Raw genomic sequence first — 19,750 nt, 5'->3', positions numbered from 1 at the left:
CTCCTAATTAATTTATTAGGGAATTATAGTAGTAAATCTTGTTCAGGTACTAAAAATATTTCTTTGGAAATTAACTGATCAGAAGTCCTGCCCTGTAAAGGCATACAGTTGTGGTTGTTCTTCCTCTAACTTTTCTTTTATCATCACTTACTATCACTTGCCTTTTTATAATAACATAAATACTCATTACCACAAATCCATTACCTTTAGTTATTACAAGTTTTAAAACCCAGTCTATTTTATTCCCTTCTTATTCATCTTATTTTCACAGTTGCTTATGACCATACTGAACTGAGCAAACCTCAGAGCCAAACCAGAGCAGTGGCATCATTAGTACTCCCTTCCATAACAAGGGCTTGCCACATTTCTATACTTTAATTCCCATCCTATTCCACCAGAGGTCCTTTCCTCTTAATCCACTACAAATTAGCACTTCAAAAAGCTTTTGTGAGGGACTGTCAAAACCATTTTGGAATATAAGTACATATAATGGGATATTTTTCAAAAGCCTTTACAACATATTTAACACATTGCAGTAGGAGCAATGTAACACTGCAAAAAAACCCATACCTTCACTCCTCCACATAAACTCAGGAAAAAATAGTGAAAAATGCTTCAAAATAGAGGAACCCAAAATATGAAAAACTCATTACCAGTAGACAATGTGAAAGGGAGCTGGGGATTGCCTTTCCTGAAGGAAGTTCTGAGGACAACAGAGATAGTTCCCTCCTCATTAGGTTATTGAAAAGAGTTGGAAATTAAATAATTGAATTTTACATAGGGATTTCTCCTTATGAACCCAAACTCGGGAAACTGCGGATCAAAAGGTTATTCTCCAAAAACAGGGCCATAAAGCAAAGAGAAGACTGTTAGTCTCTTTTCCACTAAAATTTACGTGGTTTGGTGCTGAAGTAGCAAAGGGAGCGCTGTTGTTACTTACGACCGATGTACGTTAAGCTGACTAGAAATCTAAGGACAGAGGTAAATCTGGTTTCTCATATGAGAATGGCCAAGTATAAAGACGTTAAACAGGACAGAACAATAAGGAAAGTTCTTCTAGGGCAGACCTCACTCCCATTTTATCCTATAAAGCTGAATGTCTCAGCATAATTGGGCCCAAGATTACTAGAAAAACATTACTGGGATTGTTATTTTCCAATTGACATCTGCATAGGCCTGTAAAATACTTTCAGAAGTTCACTTTACTTGCTCAAATAAAAAATGTAATGTCTGGTAACCAATCTACAAGAAATGAACAGACAGAAATAGCATACTTAAAAGATCAAAAAAGTTCTTTACATGCAAGAATTCAAAATGAGACACTGGCATCTTTCAAAAAAATGGAAGAAACCTAATATACCTAATGCCAAGAAATGTAGGAACCTAGAAAATTACTTTCATAGTTAAAAGCTGACAGTTAAGCTAAGTTTATGAAAACAACAGTTTTGTTACAAGGACTGTTTTGCTACACAGATGTCTAAATATTGAACTGCAGGGTCTTATTTTGGACATTTCTCTCTTTCTACAAGTAGATATCTTCCCGGTGACTTTCTTCCAATGAATTTCAAATTGCAGGAAAACTCAGTCTTTGGGGGTGGGTTCCAGAAATCATACACAGTGTAGTCTGCAGAATAACAAGGATATATTTAAAACTGGTCAGAGCTGGTTAAGCTAGTGTAAAGAATCTAGCCACAGGCGTAGAACTAGGTGTGGCATGATTAATTTTCCCAGTTTCTAAGGATTAACACTGTGAAAGGTTCAAAAACACTCCTAGAAAGAATCTCAGTGCTGTCTACTCTTTTCTTTAGTAGGAAAGCAGTGACACATTTCTGTGCAGTACTGTAAGCAGAAGCTGAAAAACCTAAATATGAAAGTGATAACTTAGAAAAAAAACCCTGCTGCGTCTACAAGAAGCATATGAAACAGTTTCATCTACGTGAGACTATCAACAGAAAATACAGCATCCCCACTGATTTATAATTCAGGGCATAGAATAATAAGTTTTATACTTATATACAGATCACGTGTGCTTGTATTTTTATTTTTTTCTAAATTCTCCTTGCCTTCTTTCTACTTGAGGAAACAGTGATCAATTGTTCCCTGAAGAAAGGGTCAATCGTAAACAAGCTGATAGCCACCCCTGGCTCTACAACTAGGAGATTTGCAAAAACTTTTAAGAGATGACATAAGCAGCTTTAATTCAAGTACTCTTATTGGGTATGTCTTACTCCCTCCATGTTCTGTATCTTTGAAAGAAAAGTTACCAAGGGTTGACTTCAATTTTCTTCAAAATCTCAATGAGTACTGGTTTTTACTTTCATATACAAGCAGACACTTGCAGCACGAACTGGTCGTAAAGAAATAGGTATCATTTGTACAGACAGGAGCACTAAATGACCTCTCATATAAAATGGCTGAACAACCTCACAGGCAATTTCAACAGTCTGGTTTCACAACTCCATTCCACCCATATTTATCTATCAGTTCTAGTTAACAAAATATCTGTTTATACTGTGACAGTCTAGTTGCATTAGACTACATTTACAGAAAACAGGGCATGAAAAACCACAAGGAATGTATCCAGTGGCAGGGAGAGCATCCATGTATCTGTGTTTAGTTACCATCTGTGGTCTTTTCTTTCAAAATTTATACATTTATACTTCTAGCTTCTGCAATATCTCCTAGCAGTTACACAATTTATCCATATGCTACATGGAAAAGTACTTCCTCTTCACTCCACCCAACCCAATTTTCACCTAAAAAAACCAAGATGAGGGCTGTTATGTAAGGACAGATGCAGTCTCTCCTCCTCTACATCAGGTCATGGGCGGAGAGACAGGCACCAGCAGATAAGGGCTTCAGCAGCAGGAGAACATCAGCCTTTCCCCTGGCACACCCAGTTTCCTCTTCTCCAGTAGTACAACTATTTCCAGAACAGTTCACCACTTCTTATCTACTGCCCAAAATCTGGAGAGTTGATTGCCACACTGAGAACATGAATAGTGCTCAGCATGCTGCAGAGTAACATGAGATGATTTTAACAGGAAGGGATAGAGTTTCCCTCCTCCTCTAAAGCCACAGCTGGGTAAAAAAAGCAACTTCCCAGTCTATAGCCTCTCATGATTCTCAGACTGTATGCTGTTCAAGCTCATCCTTATGCAACTACTTAATGCAACTGTTTTTCAACTTTATAAGATATAAATGCATGTTATTTTATTGCATACTTGAACAAAATAATAAACTGATTCTTCAATGCAAAGACTAAGTGTGCTTATTATTTGGTCTGCATACATAACACAGGAGAACAATTACAAGCATCTGTCAACTTCCAAACTTCTGCTGAACAGAAATAAACCTTTTTCATGTTTTGAACTTTAAACAAAGAAACCTGATAGGGGGAGTTTGACTTTTTTTTTTAAAGCTGAAAAACACTCTTTACAGATGTTTGAGTTATCTGTTGTTGACTGCATGCTTTGGTAGAAGAAAGGAGACAACCATGACAACAAAAGTAAAACCTCAGAAAAATTTTACACTGTTCAATTAAGCCAAATGAAAATTATGACTCTTTGAAGAACAACCGCACAGAAATTAAAAGAATAATCTAGGCAGAAATCCCACAGCTAAACTATTCAGCTGTAAGAAATTGAAACACATGTAAACCTTGTCAATATTTTGACATATTTTGATATATTTCAGTTATGTTTTGACTTTAGGGATTAAGAGGGGGTTATTTAAATAAACTTTCAGATTACATCAAAATGGGAAGAGCAATTATGCAGGTGCTAACTCCAAGGTATTATATTACTAAAATACATCAGCTTTTAAAATAACACTGCCTTAGCAGTAAATTATTTCTGTTGATCTTTAATGTACACCTTTGAGAAAAACTTAAAGTAGCTGATCTTTTGGTAAGCAGCAATATAAGGACATTAAAATCAATTTACATTACTGGATGAAATTGAGAAGCTGTGGTGCTGCAACTTAATTCTCTAGATGCCTCCACTTTGCAATGGCAACATCCACACAATGCCACTGTTAATAGGCCAGAGTTCTCAGAACATAACAATTAAATCATGATTTATGAAACTAGATGCCCTACATTTTCTTCAGAACACTGGAAGTTACTTCATCTCAGGTTTCTGACATTTATCAGACAGAAGTGCAGCAAATACAGTGGTTTCAAAAACACCCTCAACTTCAGATTTATTTAGTTAGTTTAAAAATTTCAACATGTAGAAATATATATAATAAGAATGTATGATTTTAGTGTACACTTCCAAAAAGAATACGACTACAGCTAAAAAAAACTTTTCTAACACACCCTGAAGAGAATAATTGTTTGAATGAAAATGTTCAAAACAACTACTTCCCAGTACATTTTTAATTTCACTCAAATCTCTCACACACTGAAGTCAAGCCTATTAACCTAGCACTTTCCTTCAGATCAGTTTTCCTACTGTATTGTTTCTTTTACAAGGGAGAAATTAACATTTCAAAATTAAATATCCATGATTTTTAGTTGTGCTTTTGAATTCAAAACATACCTAGAATTATTGTCTCAATGCATTTCAGGGTATGCAAGAATCCTGCACCAAAGCTCGCCCTGCTCAAGTACCTTTCAGAACAAAGATCAGTAGTGTAATTTAGTCATACCTAATGGTTTTACAATGTACAATCAAAATACTGTCTCTCTTGTGACTAAGCTGCCACAAGAAGAAAGTAATTTCACTCAGTTCTCTAAAAGGGACCAACATGAAGTACAGCAGCATTCCCTGACTTTAAGGTTTTCTACAGTATCTCATATCCATGCTCATATATGCCTAAAAGGATGAGCACTTCTCAATCTTCCCAATCTTCAGTCAACTCCAGATGATAGAATAAAAAACATTATGGAAAGTTCTCTTTTATCTACTTAATTGCACTGACATTGTCTCATAACTTATCGTGAAAAACAATTTTGGGTTTTCAAAAAACGGGATAATTTTCTAAGGAAAGTCATGAAAGCACACACAGTCTCATGGAAAACAACTGCAGATTTACAGAAAGCTTTATGCACTTCCTGAAGAATGAACATTCACTTATTTTATAAAATAATTATGAAACCTTTTCCTAGCTTCCAAACTTCATGCAATCTTATGCTCACTTATTCTTAACTAAGAGTGTATTTCAGTTTTACCTTGAAATGTACTGTGATGCTCCAAGGAAGGGCAGTATTTGATGCATGAAGATCAAACAGCAAACCAATTGGGTAATGCCTAAAAATGACGAGATATTAATTTAATATAGACACTGTGAATTTAATTCTACATATAACAGTTAACATACTTGCATTTACACAAAAAAAAAAATTAGCTGTTTGAATCCCACACTTAGCATTATTTATTGCTTATTCAGAAAAATTATACAGGCAAGTATAAATGATCGACAGTTTCTGGCAGAATTGAGCCTGGAATTTACACATTCAATATCTAAACCCATGGTCTCCAAGGTGTAGCCACAAAACACTGCTACTTTTCCAACAGCATTACGTGGCCTACAGCTGCTCTGTGGAACCCTTCAAAACAGAACTTCTAGTTAAAAAGTGTAACAGTGGCAGGAATAGTTGGTCTGACAGAAAAGCCTACATGCTTTCAGATATTTCAATGCCCTGGGTTTACACCACACAGTCCCTTAACATCCTCTCCCCCTCTCACATGCCTGATGTCATTGTAGAGAATAAACAGCAAAGTGAAAAAATTACATATCTGGAAAGGGCTGAAAGAGGATAGATCAATATGAACTCTATATCTTTACTATCAAATTAAAAAGAATGAAAGGGGAAGAAAAAAAATAAATTGGAATTTTGTATTTCAGTGGTATTCTAAATTAAAGGAGCTACATAAAGAAGCTTGCTTCCTCCAAGTATTCACTTCTGGTTTATAGCTTTCTCTCCTTTAAATTCATTGGAAGATGCAGCCCCCAGAGGTATAAGGAATAAATCTCACACACACAAAACTTCTACAGGCACTGGTTAAAAAGCTCTTCCTTCAGTTTTCTCACATGCAGACAAGGGCAAGATTTTTGATAATTTTTTTTTCTTTTAGCACATCAAGTTCCATTCTGTTATCTTTCAAAAATCATAACTAAAAGAGCCTTACTAGCTTTTCATCCCACAAAGAGATAAACACACGCTTAAGTGTAAACTCAGTAGCTTCACTGAATTGCATGGGACTGAGCACAGGGTGCAGAACCAAGCACATACATAAGTTTTAAACTCTGGAGAGTAATAACCGAGAGCGTTCCTCTAAAAGCACCTGTGCCAAGCCAGTTTCCTGACCTGTTAAATTCTTACACAGCAGTGCTTTAGCACCCTCTGCAGGTGAGCTACCCCAAAGCTAAGACAAATTCACCACAACAGCAAAATAAAACCCGAAAAACTACTACAGTTCCTGAACTTACACGAGAACAAACAATAGAGCACATATCCAGATTTATCCTGATTCACTGCTAACGTTCAAGTTCTTACCACAAGACTTTTTACTACTAACTGCTAATCATGTCCCTTAATAGGGATTCAGCAAGAGTTCTATGAAAGAGTGTTTTTCAGACAAGTTAACTAACAAAAGTCAGATTTCTTTTGATAATAAGATGAACACAAACTTTCACAAACATGAACAATTACTTCCAGTTACTTTCCGTCTATACAATAGAATAGATAACTACAAAAACAAAACAAAACCCCACGCCCACAGAAAAATGCCTGCATCAGGTCTTGGTCTACCTCTGTATCTTCTACCCAGTATAGATTACATAATGAAGTTCATGTAATCAAGATGTTTTCAGTAAAATCCCTGTGCTTTACACAGCTGATAGATGCCTGATCAAATGGTGCTTTGACCTTCTGTCTTCCACTGATTCAAGAATAGGAAGGGTCAGTCATCCACCCAGGTGGTACAAGAGAGACACCTATGCATCCAGGGCTAGAATACGATCCACAGAAAGGGGACAAAAACTCCACTGAAGGTCATGTCCAAGTGCTCAAATAGGATGGAAACAAGCTGTAGGGTGTCAACCTCTAGCATCTGCTGAAGAAACCACTCCAGCACATCAGAATGGCATGTGGTTCAGGCACAGCTCCTGAGAAAGGATGCAGCTCTCCAGGTCTCAAGCTGCCTGAGAAAGGATGAAGCTCTCCAGGTCTCAAGCTGCCACAAGAGTTTGGGACCTTTCCTGAGGGCTGAGGCAAGCAGAGGAAATGTCCTTGCCTAGAGGAGGTGCTTGTTAGTGAAGGAGCTATGTCACCAAATTACAGAGCTGCAGGAGGTCAGTGGGCTGCACACCATCAGGAAAAATAAAGAGATGGATGGCATCTTCACTGAGACCTTGCAGAGATGAGAACTTGGTGAGGAGGAGAGTTGGCAGTCATTGGAGTGGTCAACGGAGACTCAAAAGATGGGGAAGACCAGAGACTTGTGACCTCTAGTATTGAGGAATACATTCAGTGCAGGTAGCTTGGTGCACAGCTGCAGTGCCAGCTGCAGGTTGAGCTCTGGGTGAAGGGAGACCAAAGCAAAAGGCTGTGAACTGGCACCAAGGCCTTGCATGACAAAGGGCATGGGGATCTGTGGCTGTGGCCAGGGGACCAGACACTTGGAGATGCAGCGGGAGTCAACGACCCAGCAGGAAAACCCCAGACTATCACACACATACACCAAGAGGGTATAAAAGCCCAGGGTTTCCTTTGTTTGGGGTACCTCTTCAGAGGCACCCAGCTCAAACCGTTATTCTGTTGTTGGCACCACAATGAAACTATTTTCAGGATCCAGACGTCTAGAACTGCTTTGGGAAGCCAAGGGTCAAGCCAGTAAGGAAACCTCATCTGACTGTGCGCACGTGGGGTGTATCACACAGGACACCCATCAGGTCCCTGGAGACGCCAGCTGCAAAGGGACCTCGGTCCCAGCTCAGGTGGTGCGAGTATGTGACTGCCACACCATCCTGGATGGTCAGACAGAAAAGTTTCCTTAACCTCTGGCAAGAGGGCAAGCTCCTTCTCTACCTGCTATCAGTGCCTCAATGGCAGACAAGCAGCTGAAGTTCTGAGGAAGCTGTCTGAACAGCACATCCACAGCAAGAGGAAGCAGTGATAGTACTAGAAGACTATCCTACACAGGAGGGAGCTCTCCCCCATCTGCCAACCTCACTTGTTAACCTGCAGAGGTCTGTCGCTTGTTAAGAAGTTGCAGACTAGCAAAGTTTGTCCTGTGTTTGGATTATTAGTCCTTGCTGTTCACCCACATGGGCACAAATCTTAAGTGCTGTAAGGGAACTCCTGAGTATATCAAAAGTGACTATACAGCTCTAGAGGCTGGGTGGCATCTCCACAATTCTGCCATAAAAGGACACTGGCTCAGAGGTGTGAGTTACTGGACTTGGCTTTTACATACACAGGACATTCTTTGGGGATAAAGGAACGCTGGGGAGAGATGGAATCCACCTAAGTGGGACACGAGTATCTTTGCCTTCAGGTTGGGCAGCCTGGTAAGGAGAGTTTTAGATCATAAAATACAGGAATGTGAATAAAAACCCACAGATAAACAGAAATTAATGGACATGTGTTGAAAGTAAGTGACGAAAAGTGACAGCTACAAGGGAGATGTCAAAGCGATAAAAGCAGGTAGAAGAGAGCCTACCAAAATTGTGTCTACATAAGTGCACACAGCTTGGGAAACAAGCAGGAGAAACTAGAGTTCCACATGCAGCAACATAACTGTGCTGGTCTGCCTGAGATGGAGTGAGACAGCTTGCACAACTGGAATACTGTTGTGAAAGGACTGACGTAAACTGCTCAGTAAAGACATGCAGGGCAGATGAGGACAGAGGGCTGTCATCCATGTGAGGGAGCAGCTTAGATGGATGAAACTTAATGGGACAGACAACAGGTTGGTTGAGTTCTTGTGGTTCAGGATCAGAGGAAGTACTAGTCAGGGCAACAGATCATGCAATCCAGGTAAGGAAATAGATAGAAGTCTTCTTTAAAAAACTCAAGGAGTTCTGCATCACAGACACTGTTTTCATGTTAATCTCTGACATCTAGACAGTGAGACACAAGTAGTCAAGATGGATGGACCAGACAAGACCCACAGCTGAATCTGTTACTTATTAACAAGACAAGAGTTTTGGATATGATAATCAGTGGCAGCTTTAGCTGTAGTGACCGTGAAATGGCAGAGTTAAAAATCCTAGAGAAATGACAATAAGCAGAATACAGGCTTTGGACTTATTTTTGTCATTTCCTCCTGGTGCCCTTGCACAGTTCAGGCTCAGCAACATCAGATGCATCACTGGACAAAGCTTTCAGTCCTTCACCTGCAGCCAGAACTGAATCTACGCTGGAACCTTCCTCCTGTTGCCAGAACTCATAAGCTTCCTGCTCTTCCATGTCTTCGGAGACTGCTTTTAATCCAATAACCACAGATTTTGCCTGTATTTCTTTCAGTGTAATTGTAGGTTTAGGCTCCTGTAGCTGCAGGGTCTCCGAGATTTGATCTATTTCCTTTTGCAGTCACTAATGCTGCACAGTCTGGTAACCTCTCCCTGCAGCCCTTTACCCTGGTGACACAGAGCCTCCCCCCCAGTACACACACCTTCTGCAGGCAAAGAGACCATCTTCCCTGTCCCAACAATCTCAGTGGGAAGCCCCAGGCCCCTGTAACTCCAGACCTGGAGAGCTTCCTCCTCCTTCAGGAACTTGGCCCATGTGCTGCAGCCCATGAAGTTGAAACTATGTTTCAGACTTCCACCAAAAATCTCACTGGAAAAGAGAAGAGCTGCAGCTGAACAGAGATACACTTCATCCCAACCAGGTATGAAACTGCACTGACTGTAAGCAGCATGACCTCACAATAAAAAGCAAATAATTAAAATAAGCAAGATTATTAACAAGTTCTATTTGATTCTGAATGCAGAAGTCATAGCTAAAAATATTAAACATTAATGCTCACTATTCCTTCTCTACAAACTACTAGCTCAGTCTAATTCTCAGTTCTGGTATTTGGGTCTTCCCTGGAAGAAGCTTCGGTTATATATGGAATTACCATTCTCCCAAAATAATGGTTTACAGATAGCATTTTCCTTAGAAATGCAATTTCACTGAAATCAACGCTGTTCCTGGCAGAATACACTGAGTTTTTCTCAAAGATCAGAGCCTTAATTAGCAGATCATCATTACACCATTCGTTTCCATCTCAATGTTCAATGAGTTTACTAACTCATCACTTAGTTTTAGAATTATAATTTATATTTTACTCTTTATTCTACAATTATTTTTTTTAATTCTAGTTTAATCATCATGGTATTTTAAAACTTATAGAAAATACAGTTGTATTTTTGATTGATATAAAAAGCCTCTTTCATTTCTTTTTACAATTTCAGTGAAAGCTTACAGTTTCCTCCCATTTTCTATCTGAGATTATGAACAAACCAGGAAAAACTTGGTACCTTGCTGTTTATTTAGACAGTATCCACAACTCAAAGTCACTGTGGCACACAAGAAATTCTTGTTAAATCCCAGATAATTTAAATAGATGTCTAAAACTGGTTTTGCCAGACAGTTATGAAAAAGGTAAAAAAGGCAGGTTTTATACTTTTTTCTATTTACATATTTTCAAGGCACTAAGGTTGGTCTCGAAGAAAAAAAAGACTAGAAGAGATCTACTATATCACCAAGTCTACAGGGACTCCACAATGTAATGCTTGTCATAAGACACTCTAGGTTCAAGAAGATAAAAAACATCACTGGTAGTTTTCTTTCCTGTTATGATACAGGAAATAAAAAGAGATAAAAATCTCTTCAGCATTCAAAATACTAAATACTTTCTGGAAAGCTGATGTTATCTATATAGAGATAGCAAATACTGCAACTCTTAAAGTATTTTCTTTAAAACTCTTTCCCAGCAGAAGAAGAAACAATATCTGATGAACAGTGTTTACCAAATTAATTAAATGAAACAATGTCAGTCTGATTCCCTAACCTCTCACAAAAAAAAAAAAACAACATAACCCCAAAACCCCAAAAGAAGACAGTTTGCATAGACTATATGACAGAACAAAAATACAGTTGAACTAATTGAATTCAACAAAAGCTTGCAGAGCAGTATTAGGCTGTTTTACAGTGCAAACACACATATCACACCAGTGAAAACTGTTACGTGTTTTATTATCTTTAAGCATGTAACCTATTTGCACTCAGATTCCAGAAATAAACTACTTCCTATCTGTGTCATTAGGCATATTTTAAGAAGGTGGAACAAGTTAAAGCAAGACTTATTTGGTGATTCTCCTGCAAGAAACGGCAAAGCCTAAACCACAGGCATTTCATGTTACACTAACAACTAGAACAAAAATGGTAAGCACAGAACAACCTCTGCCTTGAACATACTGGTTTTTATTCTGCCCGTATTTTACTATATGTATAAAATTAAATCTTCTTTTGTTTTTCCCAAACAACATGCTTTTCTTACCCTCCTCCTCTTTTGCCATCTTTGAAACCCAAGGGAGTGATTAGTTCAGGAGAAGTACTGATACTGTGCTGAACCTGGGAACTCATGACATGACAAACTGCATAAAGGTACAAAGTTAAATAAACTCACCATTTCAGTGGTGTACCTTCATATTCAAACCATATTTCACTAACTTCCTCTTGTCTCATAACTTTCTGAAAGTGTTTCTTCACTTTGTCTGTTACCAATGTCAAGTAGCTTATCCTTGGCAAAAGCAACTGAAAAAAAATTATAGAAGCTTTGAGTATATATGAAATATACTAAATTAATAAAAATCTGTAACAAGTAGGCATTTTCATAACAAAAATTCAGTCAGCATTCTCTTTTTCCCTTTTTCAAGGTAGAATGTCTTTTAGACATTTAAACATCTTTAGTTTACTTATTAATGGTAATGAAAGGCTATAAAATCATGTACTCAGAAGATGAAGAATATCAGTATCCAACACACTAACACAAAAAATTGTAAAAAAATTAATAGCAAAAAATAGTATAAAATTAGGTTCTTGATTCTTTCAATGGGGTGGGAGGGAGAACAGTGGAATTCAATTTCCACTTTTCTGTATTTAAACAGGCTAAATAATGAAGTCTTAAACCTTTTTCATATGAACACATAAGAAGAGATTCTAACTTCTTACTGTATAGAATGAGCAACTGTGTATCTGCTATTACTTCAAAATGGAAATTCAAATACAAGGAAGAAAAAAAAGATTGAAAACTAGCTGCTTAAGGGTTTGATTTTCAAGTGTTTTATACTTCCAGTAGCTGGCAATTTCCATTTTCTTTGCACTGGGTTTGCCAATTTGACATATTAGTCAAGGCTACTATGATTCTTCCACTATTTAACCTTCGCCCTGCAACTAAAATCAGAAAGAAAACTGTAAATATTTTATCAGTTGAAACAAGATACCTTCTTACAGCATTCTCATATACTATCTTTTTTCTCAAGTGTACCATTATACACTATTCAAATCCGAATGCTGTGCTATTTTATTTGCAACCTCCTCCCCTCTCTGTTTTTTAAAAATTTCGTGCCTAATAAGAGTAGTTAAGCAGACTGCATCAATCAGTGCTCTAACTGACAACTGTGTGGCACATTTACTTCAGATAAATCAGTCTGTAAGCATTAACAAACAATGCATTTCAGTGTCCCAATGAGAAAAGATTAACCTCCCTGTAAAATCACCATTAGCTGTAGAACAGACATTTTAAATTAACAGTATTCATCCTGTAAAGTTTTGCTTCATAATTATTAATACAAATAGATAGACCTAAGGAACACGTAAATTATATCTTGCATATTTAGAGAAACATTTGTTTTCCAGTGTTCCTCATAACCAGTGTTGCTTCCTAAAGTATTTTCTTTATAGTATATGAATAATGCTAGACCTAAGAGAACGTCTGTGGTACACACACCCCAAACCATATAAGGATATATTTGCCTGATGGAAAATTTGATCTCTGCTGCAACATTCTTCCAGAATTTCTCCAAGTTAGACCACACTTTAATATATAAATTAGATAATATTTTGGCCATGATATTATAATTTATAAATATCAGATTCATAAAGAAGTATGGAGAGTAAATCAAGTTCTTATAAGAAGAGAACTGATTGGTTTTTTTACATAATGCTACATTAGGTTACATCTGTGATACACCTAAATTTTACGATTATATAAAACTACATAAGATCAAGCCTCACCACCCTCACAGTCATCATGTCAGTTAACACTCAATCTTCTACGTAGTAGGTTTTCTTTATCCAGCTTTGCTTTTATTACCATCGTTGTATTGTTTCTCCCTTGTTTCATAGGAGTCTAATTCAGCAAGGTAATCAAAACACAGACTTCATTTTTAAAAGGTAAATAAACTCAATAAATTCAACGGAGTCATGTACACACTCAAGAGAGAATTGTTTGGTACTTCAATGACTTGAACAACAATACGATCTTATCCTTTATTAACCTATTCCACATATCCATTGATTGTTCCTGAGAGAATAAAGTCCAGGCTATCCCAATCATATTTTTGGTAACAATTTTGTATTATTTTGGTGTGATATTTACAATTAAATCAATGCTGGTGTATTCTGATGAGACTTATTTGGACTGTTACAAAAGCCAATTTTCAGCATGCTGCATGTGGCACAGCCATGCTGGAATAGATAAATATATTAAAGCATTATTTATTGCAACAGTGTTTGACATAACCATTTAAACTGTGTAACTTCCTCTGTAAAATATTTTACTTCAGTTTGTAGTGTGAAAGAACAATGCAGTTTTGATTTCAACACAATTAGAGATCACAGACAATAACCATTCAGCATTTAGCTGAACTTAACAGAATGTGGCCAGCACTCCTTAAAGGCCTCTCTGAAGTACAAAACCCAACAGTTGATCAGGGACTGAGCATTTGTAGAACCCACTGAACTCTTTTTTTGGTCTTCCCACCTCTTTTACCTTCTTACAGTCTTCCCTTTCCATGGGAAAAATGGAAGGATCCAATTCTATCACTTTTCTAGCTTTAATTATCTTAGATATTTACAAGTATACTAAATCTGTTGAGATCTTTAAAAGCATAGTTTAAAAACATGTTCATTTTGTTACCTTTTAATATCCCTTCTCCACCAGCAGAAAGATAACAAATAAGATTAGAAGTTCTCCTTATTAAATTAAAAAACCAAAAGTAAATCTCCAAATACATTAGCAGGCAGAATAAATCCTAGTAGGCTAGAACATGCCATCCCTAAAATTCCACAAACGGCAACAACACCTTCCTTTTGCATATTGTATATTGCTGCAGTATTTAGTCACAATAACCAGAAATGTTTTCTTATGAACTGGGAGGATAAATGAAATACAAAGAACTCCTAATGCCTAAGTAAATGTTTGCAATATATCATGGTGTAAAAAGAGCACCTCTCCAGATATCTCCACAGGTTTTATTGTAAAGCAAAACAGTATTTTATGTGCAAAACCCTGTAAAACAGAAAAATCACAGACTTAACAGGAACTGGACTGGTCTGATCAGCAAAGTGTCCAAGAAGATGAAACAAAGCATTCTAACATGGAATGGCTTCACGTTGCTCACTCTTACAGACACCTTAACAAAACAACACTTTTGACATCGAGGAAGCTAAAAGAAAGGCCCTGTTAAAGATTAGACCCTTCAGCAGAACATCATTTTAAGACTGTCTTCTGCTGTAGTTTTGTTCCTTATACACTGGACAATTCTCAGCCAATAAGTGCTATGCTTCCTGTATACATTTTCTTTCTTCTTGTTGTTTGCACAAAGAGGCAAACAGTATATAATTTTAAAATAAAATTCATAACAACTTTAGGACAAGGGAAAAATCAGATAGATCAGCAGTAAAAAGTAGTTCAACCTAACTATTCCTAAATACGCTTCCACTCAAAACAAGCATCTGTGGGAAACACTCCAAAGAAAATCAAAATATCCATTTCCAGTGTAACTCTGCAGAAACCTACCTGATTTGACTATAGCAACAGGACAGTGTTTTACCAGAGCTGCCTAATCTTTATGTGATTACTCTTTCCAAAAGATAGACAAGTTAATTTTAAATTACTTCTCCAACCCTCATGTAGTGTCATAAGGTGATGCATATATGCATCACTCCTTGGTCCTTTCAAGAAGCAAAGCTATACTATTAGCTCCAACATGACCTGGAAAATGAAGAAACTAAAATTCTAGAATTGTTATGCGTGAATAATCATATTTTGCAGAAATAAAGAATTAATAATTGAGAATTTTTGTGCACAGTTTAAGCGGAGTAAATAAAAGAAACCCTACCAGCTTAAAACTATCTCCTTGGCCTATCTTCATGGTCACACCATGAAGATAACATGGTTTCAGAGTTTCCGTGCTGATGGTAAACAGATTGAGATTGCGCATCTCTATATTTAAACTCATACCTTTCAAGTAACTCCTACACAATGCAGGCACATATATTTTAACTCACATATATAATTTAAAGTGTGAGACTTCGAGGTAGCTCAGAAGTAAAGTAGCTAGTTATGATGTAAAAGTGTTTATCTTTTACCAGTGGTAAAACTAAAATATAGAAAGATGAGCACTATTATCACGGAACAAAAAGCAATTATGGTTTATTACATTTCAAAACCCCAATAAATACACATTTCTGACTCAGTAAATCAGAAACTGATGACACAAAGATGCTATTGAACACAGAAAAAAAGTTCTACTCAGTGTATAATGGGATATTACAAGACTTAAGAAATTCAGAATCACATAAAAACTAGTAATTCAGGATATTCCTTCCATGCACTTGTTACATTTCAAATTTAAGTTTCACTGAATCAGCTAACATTCTCTATGAATCAAATGTCTATTAGGTGCTGAAAGAATGAAAACTGATGAGTACAGTATAAATAAATACCACGTGACTACAGAAGGCACTTCCAGCTTACAACTCAAATATATCCATCATCCTCATTTTTATCATCAGCTAGCAATCCAGTTCAGGCACTGTTCTGTTAAATCATTCTACTTGCTTTTCTTACTGTTGAGGTAGATCTCTCATGGCTGCTGGCATTTTAATAAAAGAAAATAAGCAGAAGTCATGTATGAGCAGAAATACTGGAGCCAGTGGTCATTTTGAGTTTGTGTTACACAGGTGACCAATCTTAGTGTTTAGATTTCATAAAGCTCTGACTGAGTATTTTCATATTAAGATAACATAAAAGTTCTCTCCCTTCTGGTCACTATCCAAGAACACACGAACTCATGTAGAGCCTCCTTCTTTTACCTTAATATTTGACTTTTACATAATTTTTTTAAAAGATCTTAATGACCTGTGTTAAGTTTCCCTCATTAGTGAAACAAGATTGAAGTTTTCAATCTGCTGTGAAGAGAAACAAATCACACAGTATGCTTATATGTTTACTTTCAGAAGGTACCAGGAATAGGAAAAAAAACATTGTGTTTTTTCATAACACACAATGAGAATGAAGGAAACAAACATAACCATGGCATTGGACTATTTGTGACTACCTTTGTCATACTCACATAGTAAGGTTCAGCTTCCCTCTCAGTTATCTCATCCTGATACAAAGTGAAACAGGTCGGTATTCGCCCAAACCACACATCTCTAAGTACATCTTTGTCATCTGTCATTCTTCCAATGGACAGTGAAGCACATGTAGACCAGTTTGTTTCTTCAGCTAAAACTGTAACCCATTTCCCCCCCCCCCAAAAAAAAACAAGTCAGCACGACTGTGAATAAAAAGCACTTATTTAAGGCTCCTCCATAACTACGCTCCTGCAGACGTGATCAACGCTGTCACCGGGGCTTTAAACGCATCACTTGGTACAAAGAACGGGATGAATTAAGTTCCCAACTACAAACACATGGTGGATAAGGAGTAAATTAGCATTTCCTAAGGCTGCATCACACCCCAGCCGCAGAGCCAAAGGGACCTTTCCCGTCACCGCCCCGTAGTGACCCCGCAGCCCCCGCACCCGCCGAGGCCCCGGTGCCCCGGGCAGCCGGCAGAGCCCGTGTCCGCAGACAGGGCGGGAACACCGACACGAGCCCGGCCTCCCGCCGACGGGGCCGGGACCGGGACCGGCCCGGGGGTCACCGAGGCCGCAAGACGGGCCCGAGCATCGCCCAGCGCCGCCCGAGCCCCGGGGCCGCCCCGACAGCAACTCTGGGGACGGTCCGGCCGGGCCCCGCAGGGTCTGTCGGTCTGTCTGTCCGTCTGCCTCCCTCCCTCCCTGCCGGCGGCCGCCCGAGGTGAATCAGCGGTGCTCCCGCCGTGCGGGAGCGCCGCGGCGACAGCGCCGGGCGTGCTGTCCCGGGCAGCGGCAGGGCCCAGGGGCGGTCGCGGGCGAGGCCGGGGGTCGCCGGGCGCGGCCGTTACCTCTGTCGCGACCGGCGACACCCGCTCGCCCGCGCGCGGGGCAGGAACCGATCCGCTGCCACGCCCCCGCCGCGGCCACGCCCCCATGCGCACGCGCCGTCCGCCGCGCGGCTTCCGCCCGGCTCGCGGCCCCGCCCCCGCCAGCGCCAGAAGCCGGAAGCGGCGGGGTGGGGAGGGAGGGCCCGGCGGGAAGGTACGTCCCGGAGTCCGTCCTGGAGTCGGTCTTGGAGTCGGTCTCCCGCCGCCCCCAGTGTGCTGGTGATGCTGCAGCGGCAGCGCCGAAGACGGGAGGTCTCCGGGGTGCAGCTGCGCCGGTCCCGCTCCTGAGGCGGCGGCGACGGGGTCGCTCAGTCGATAAGCCGCGCGCCTGAGGATTTTGAGCACTTGATCTCTCTGCTCTCTCTTACCCGATTGTTATCTTCTCCTGTTTCTCCAGGGAAGTGGTCACAGCACCAAGCCTGACAGAGTTTATGAAGCGTTTGGACAAGGCCCTCAGGCGCAGGTTGTGATCCTTGAAGCTGTGCTGTGCAGGGCCAGGAGCTGGACTCCACGATCCTTGTGGGTCCCTTCCAACTCGGGATATTGTGTTATTCTTTGTGTAGTAGATCTTATCCACCCTGATAGATGGAGCAAGTCCAGAGGAGAGCCACGAAGTTGAGAGGACTGGAGCACCTACCCTATGAAGACAGGCTGAGAAAGTTGGGGCTGTTCAGCCTGGAGAAGAGAAGGTTGTGTGGAGACCCCATAGCAACCTTCCAGTATCTGAAGGGGGCCTGCAGGGAAGCCGGAGAGGGACTCTTCAGCAGCAACTTTAGTGATAGGACAAGGAGTAATGGGTACAAACTGGAAGAGGGGAAATTTAGGTTAGATATTAGAAAGTAATGCTTTACTGCAAGGATGGTGAGACATTGGAACAGGTTGCCCAGGGAGCTTGTGGATGCCCTAACCCTGGAGGTGTTCAAGGCCTGGTTGGATAAGGCCTTGAGCAACCTGGTCCAATGGGAGGTGTCCCTGCCTGTGGCAGGGAGGTTGGGACTAGGTGATCTTTAAGGTTCTTTCCAACCCTTAATGTTCTGTGATTCTGTGATTTTATAGCACAGTCACGGGAGGATGAGGAGTACCTGCTGCCACCAGTGACATCTGTTACATACCAAAGCATCATTCTGGAATGGTTTTTATAGCCACAGTAGGGCCAAGTTCACAGTGAATTCCACCTCTGCATTTTAAAGGATATCTCCCACAATTCTGTCACTCAGCAAATCCCTATCTCCATGTCCTACAGTTGTAGGAGTGCACAGGAAGGACAGAACTTTTCAGGTGGGAGGGAACATCGTAAATCCAAGGAAGATATGGATCCTAGTGTGCCACACACTAGCAGTAGTCGAAGCTGGGCTGTTCCGTGGCCAAACGCACAACTGCAGCAATAGTTATTACAGCGGGCGTTTGGCCCGCTTGGAGGAGAGCTGATACGATGTGGGTTTACCTGGTAGGGTGGCACACGCTGCAGTTTCAGAAGTGCCGTGTTCTGGCCATGCCGCCTTATGGCCACCAGATGTCACGCAGTGGCCGTGGCCACTGCTGCTGAAGGAGTGTTAAGGAATTCGGAAACTGACTGCAGTTACTACTGACTTTTCGTGGGGTTCACATAAAAAGACTCGCATTTTATTTAATTTGTGCGTTGCTGACCCAACAGTGTGACTTGTGTAACTCTAGTATTTTTTTCAGTCATCTGAAAGATTAGAAAAGTCTGAAGAGCTTGGGGTTTTTTCCCCCTCAGTTTAAATAAGTTTGTCATGATGACCTATTTTTTATAAAACATAATATTCTGAACACGAGCCCTAATATAAAATGATCCTTTTTTTTAGTGCTCTATAAGCAAAAAGCTAAGGTGTGGCAATTTTGTGCCTGGGGGCATACACAGTGAAGCTTTCCTTACCTTTTCTCCGAGGGTTTTGTGACATTAATTAAAGAAGCAGATAAACTGCTGTAAACAGGGAGTAAATGTAATATTAGGTATGGTCTACCCAAAGCACAGGGAAAGAAGACACACAGCACATGGGACACTGCAAGGGCTTCAGGCTCTGAAGGGGCCAGTTCCCTTACGCTCCTAAATACAAGCAACCGACACTCACCTTGGGTACACATATTGGGCACGATAGTGGAAGGGGAGAGGCTCCTCCAGAAGTATTGCCTGTGCACTCACCACAGTTTTAACTAGTGTGGATGGTGTGGAAACGACTGGAATGGCAGGAGACCTGCACAGAGCTGATCCCACAATTATAGAGGCATCCAGCCCACAAGCACTGCAC

General features: G+C 39.9%; 1 protein-coding gene across 5 annotated transcripts in view; it reads right to left on the bottom strand.

Moving 5' to 3' along the window:
• The window catches only part of ATG5 (autophagy related 5), a 74,783-nt gene extending 57,262 nt beyond the window's left edge, over positions 1–17,521 (bottom strand). For all 5 annotated transcript variants that reach the window (XM_051792426.1, XM_051792424.1, XM_051792422.1 and 2 more), the window contains exons 1-4: positions 17,442–17,521; positions 16,585–16,745; positions 11,631–11,758; positions 5,177–5,255 (exon numbers count right to left, since the gene is read on the bottom strand). In XM_051792426.1, the coding sequence (XP_051648386.1) occupies positions 5,177–5,255; positions 11,631–11,758; positions 16,585–16,692 (315 nt within the window). In that variant the 5' untranslated portion in view covers positions 16,693–16,745; positions 17,442–17,521. The remainder of the gene's footprint in view (positions 1–5,176; positions 5,256–11,630; positions 11,759–16,584; positions 16,746–17,441) is intronic.
• Between the last annotated feature and the right edge of the window lie 2,229 nt (positions 17,522–19,750).

The sequence above is a fragment of the Manacus candei genome, unplaced genomic scaffold, assembly GCF_025592945.1.
Source record: "Manacus candei isolate 608988 ecotype Guabito, Panama unplaced genomic scaffold, ASM2559294v1 h1tg000034l, whole genome shotgun sequence".
In the NCBI taxonomy this organism is placed as follows: Eukaryota; Metazoa; Chordata; class Aves; order Passeriformes; family Pipridae; genus Manacus; species Manacus candei.
Note: the sequence above shows the minus strand (reverse complement) of the source record. Positions and strands in the feature narration are given on the sequence as shown.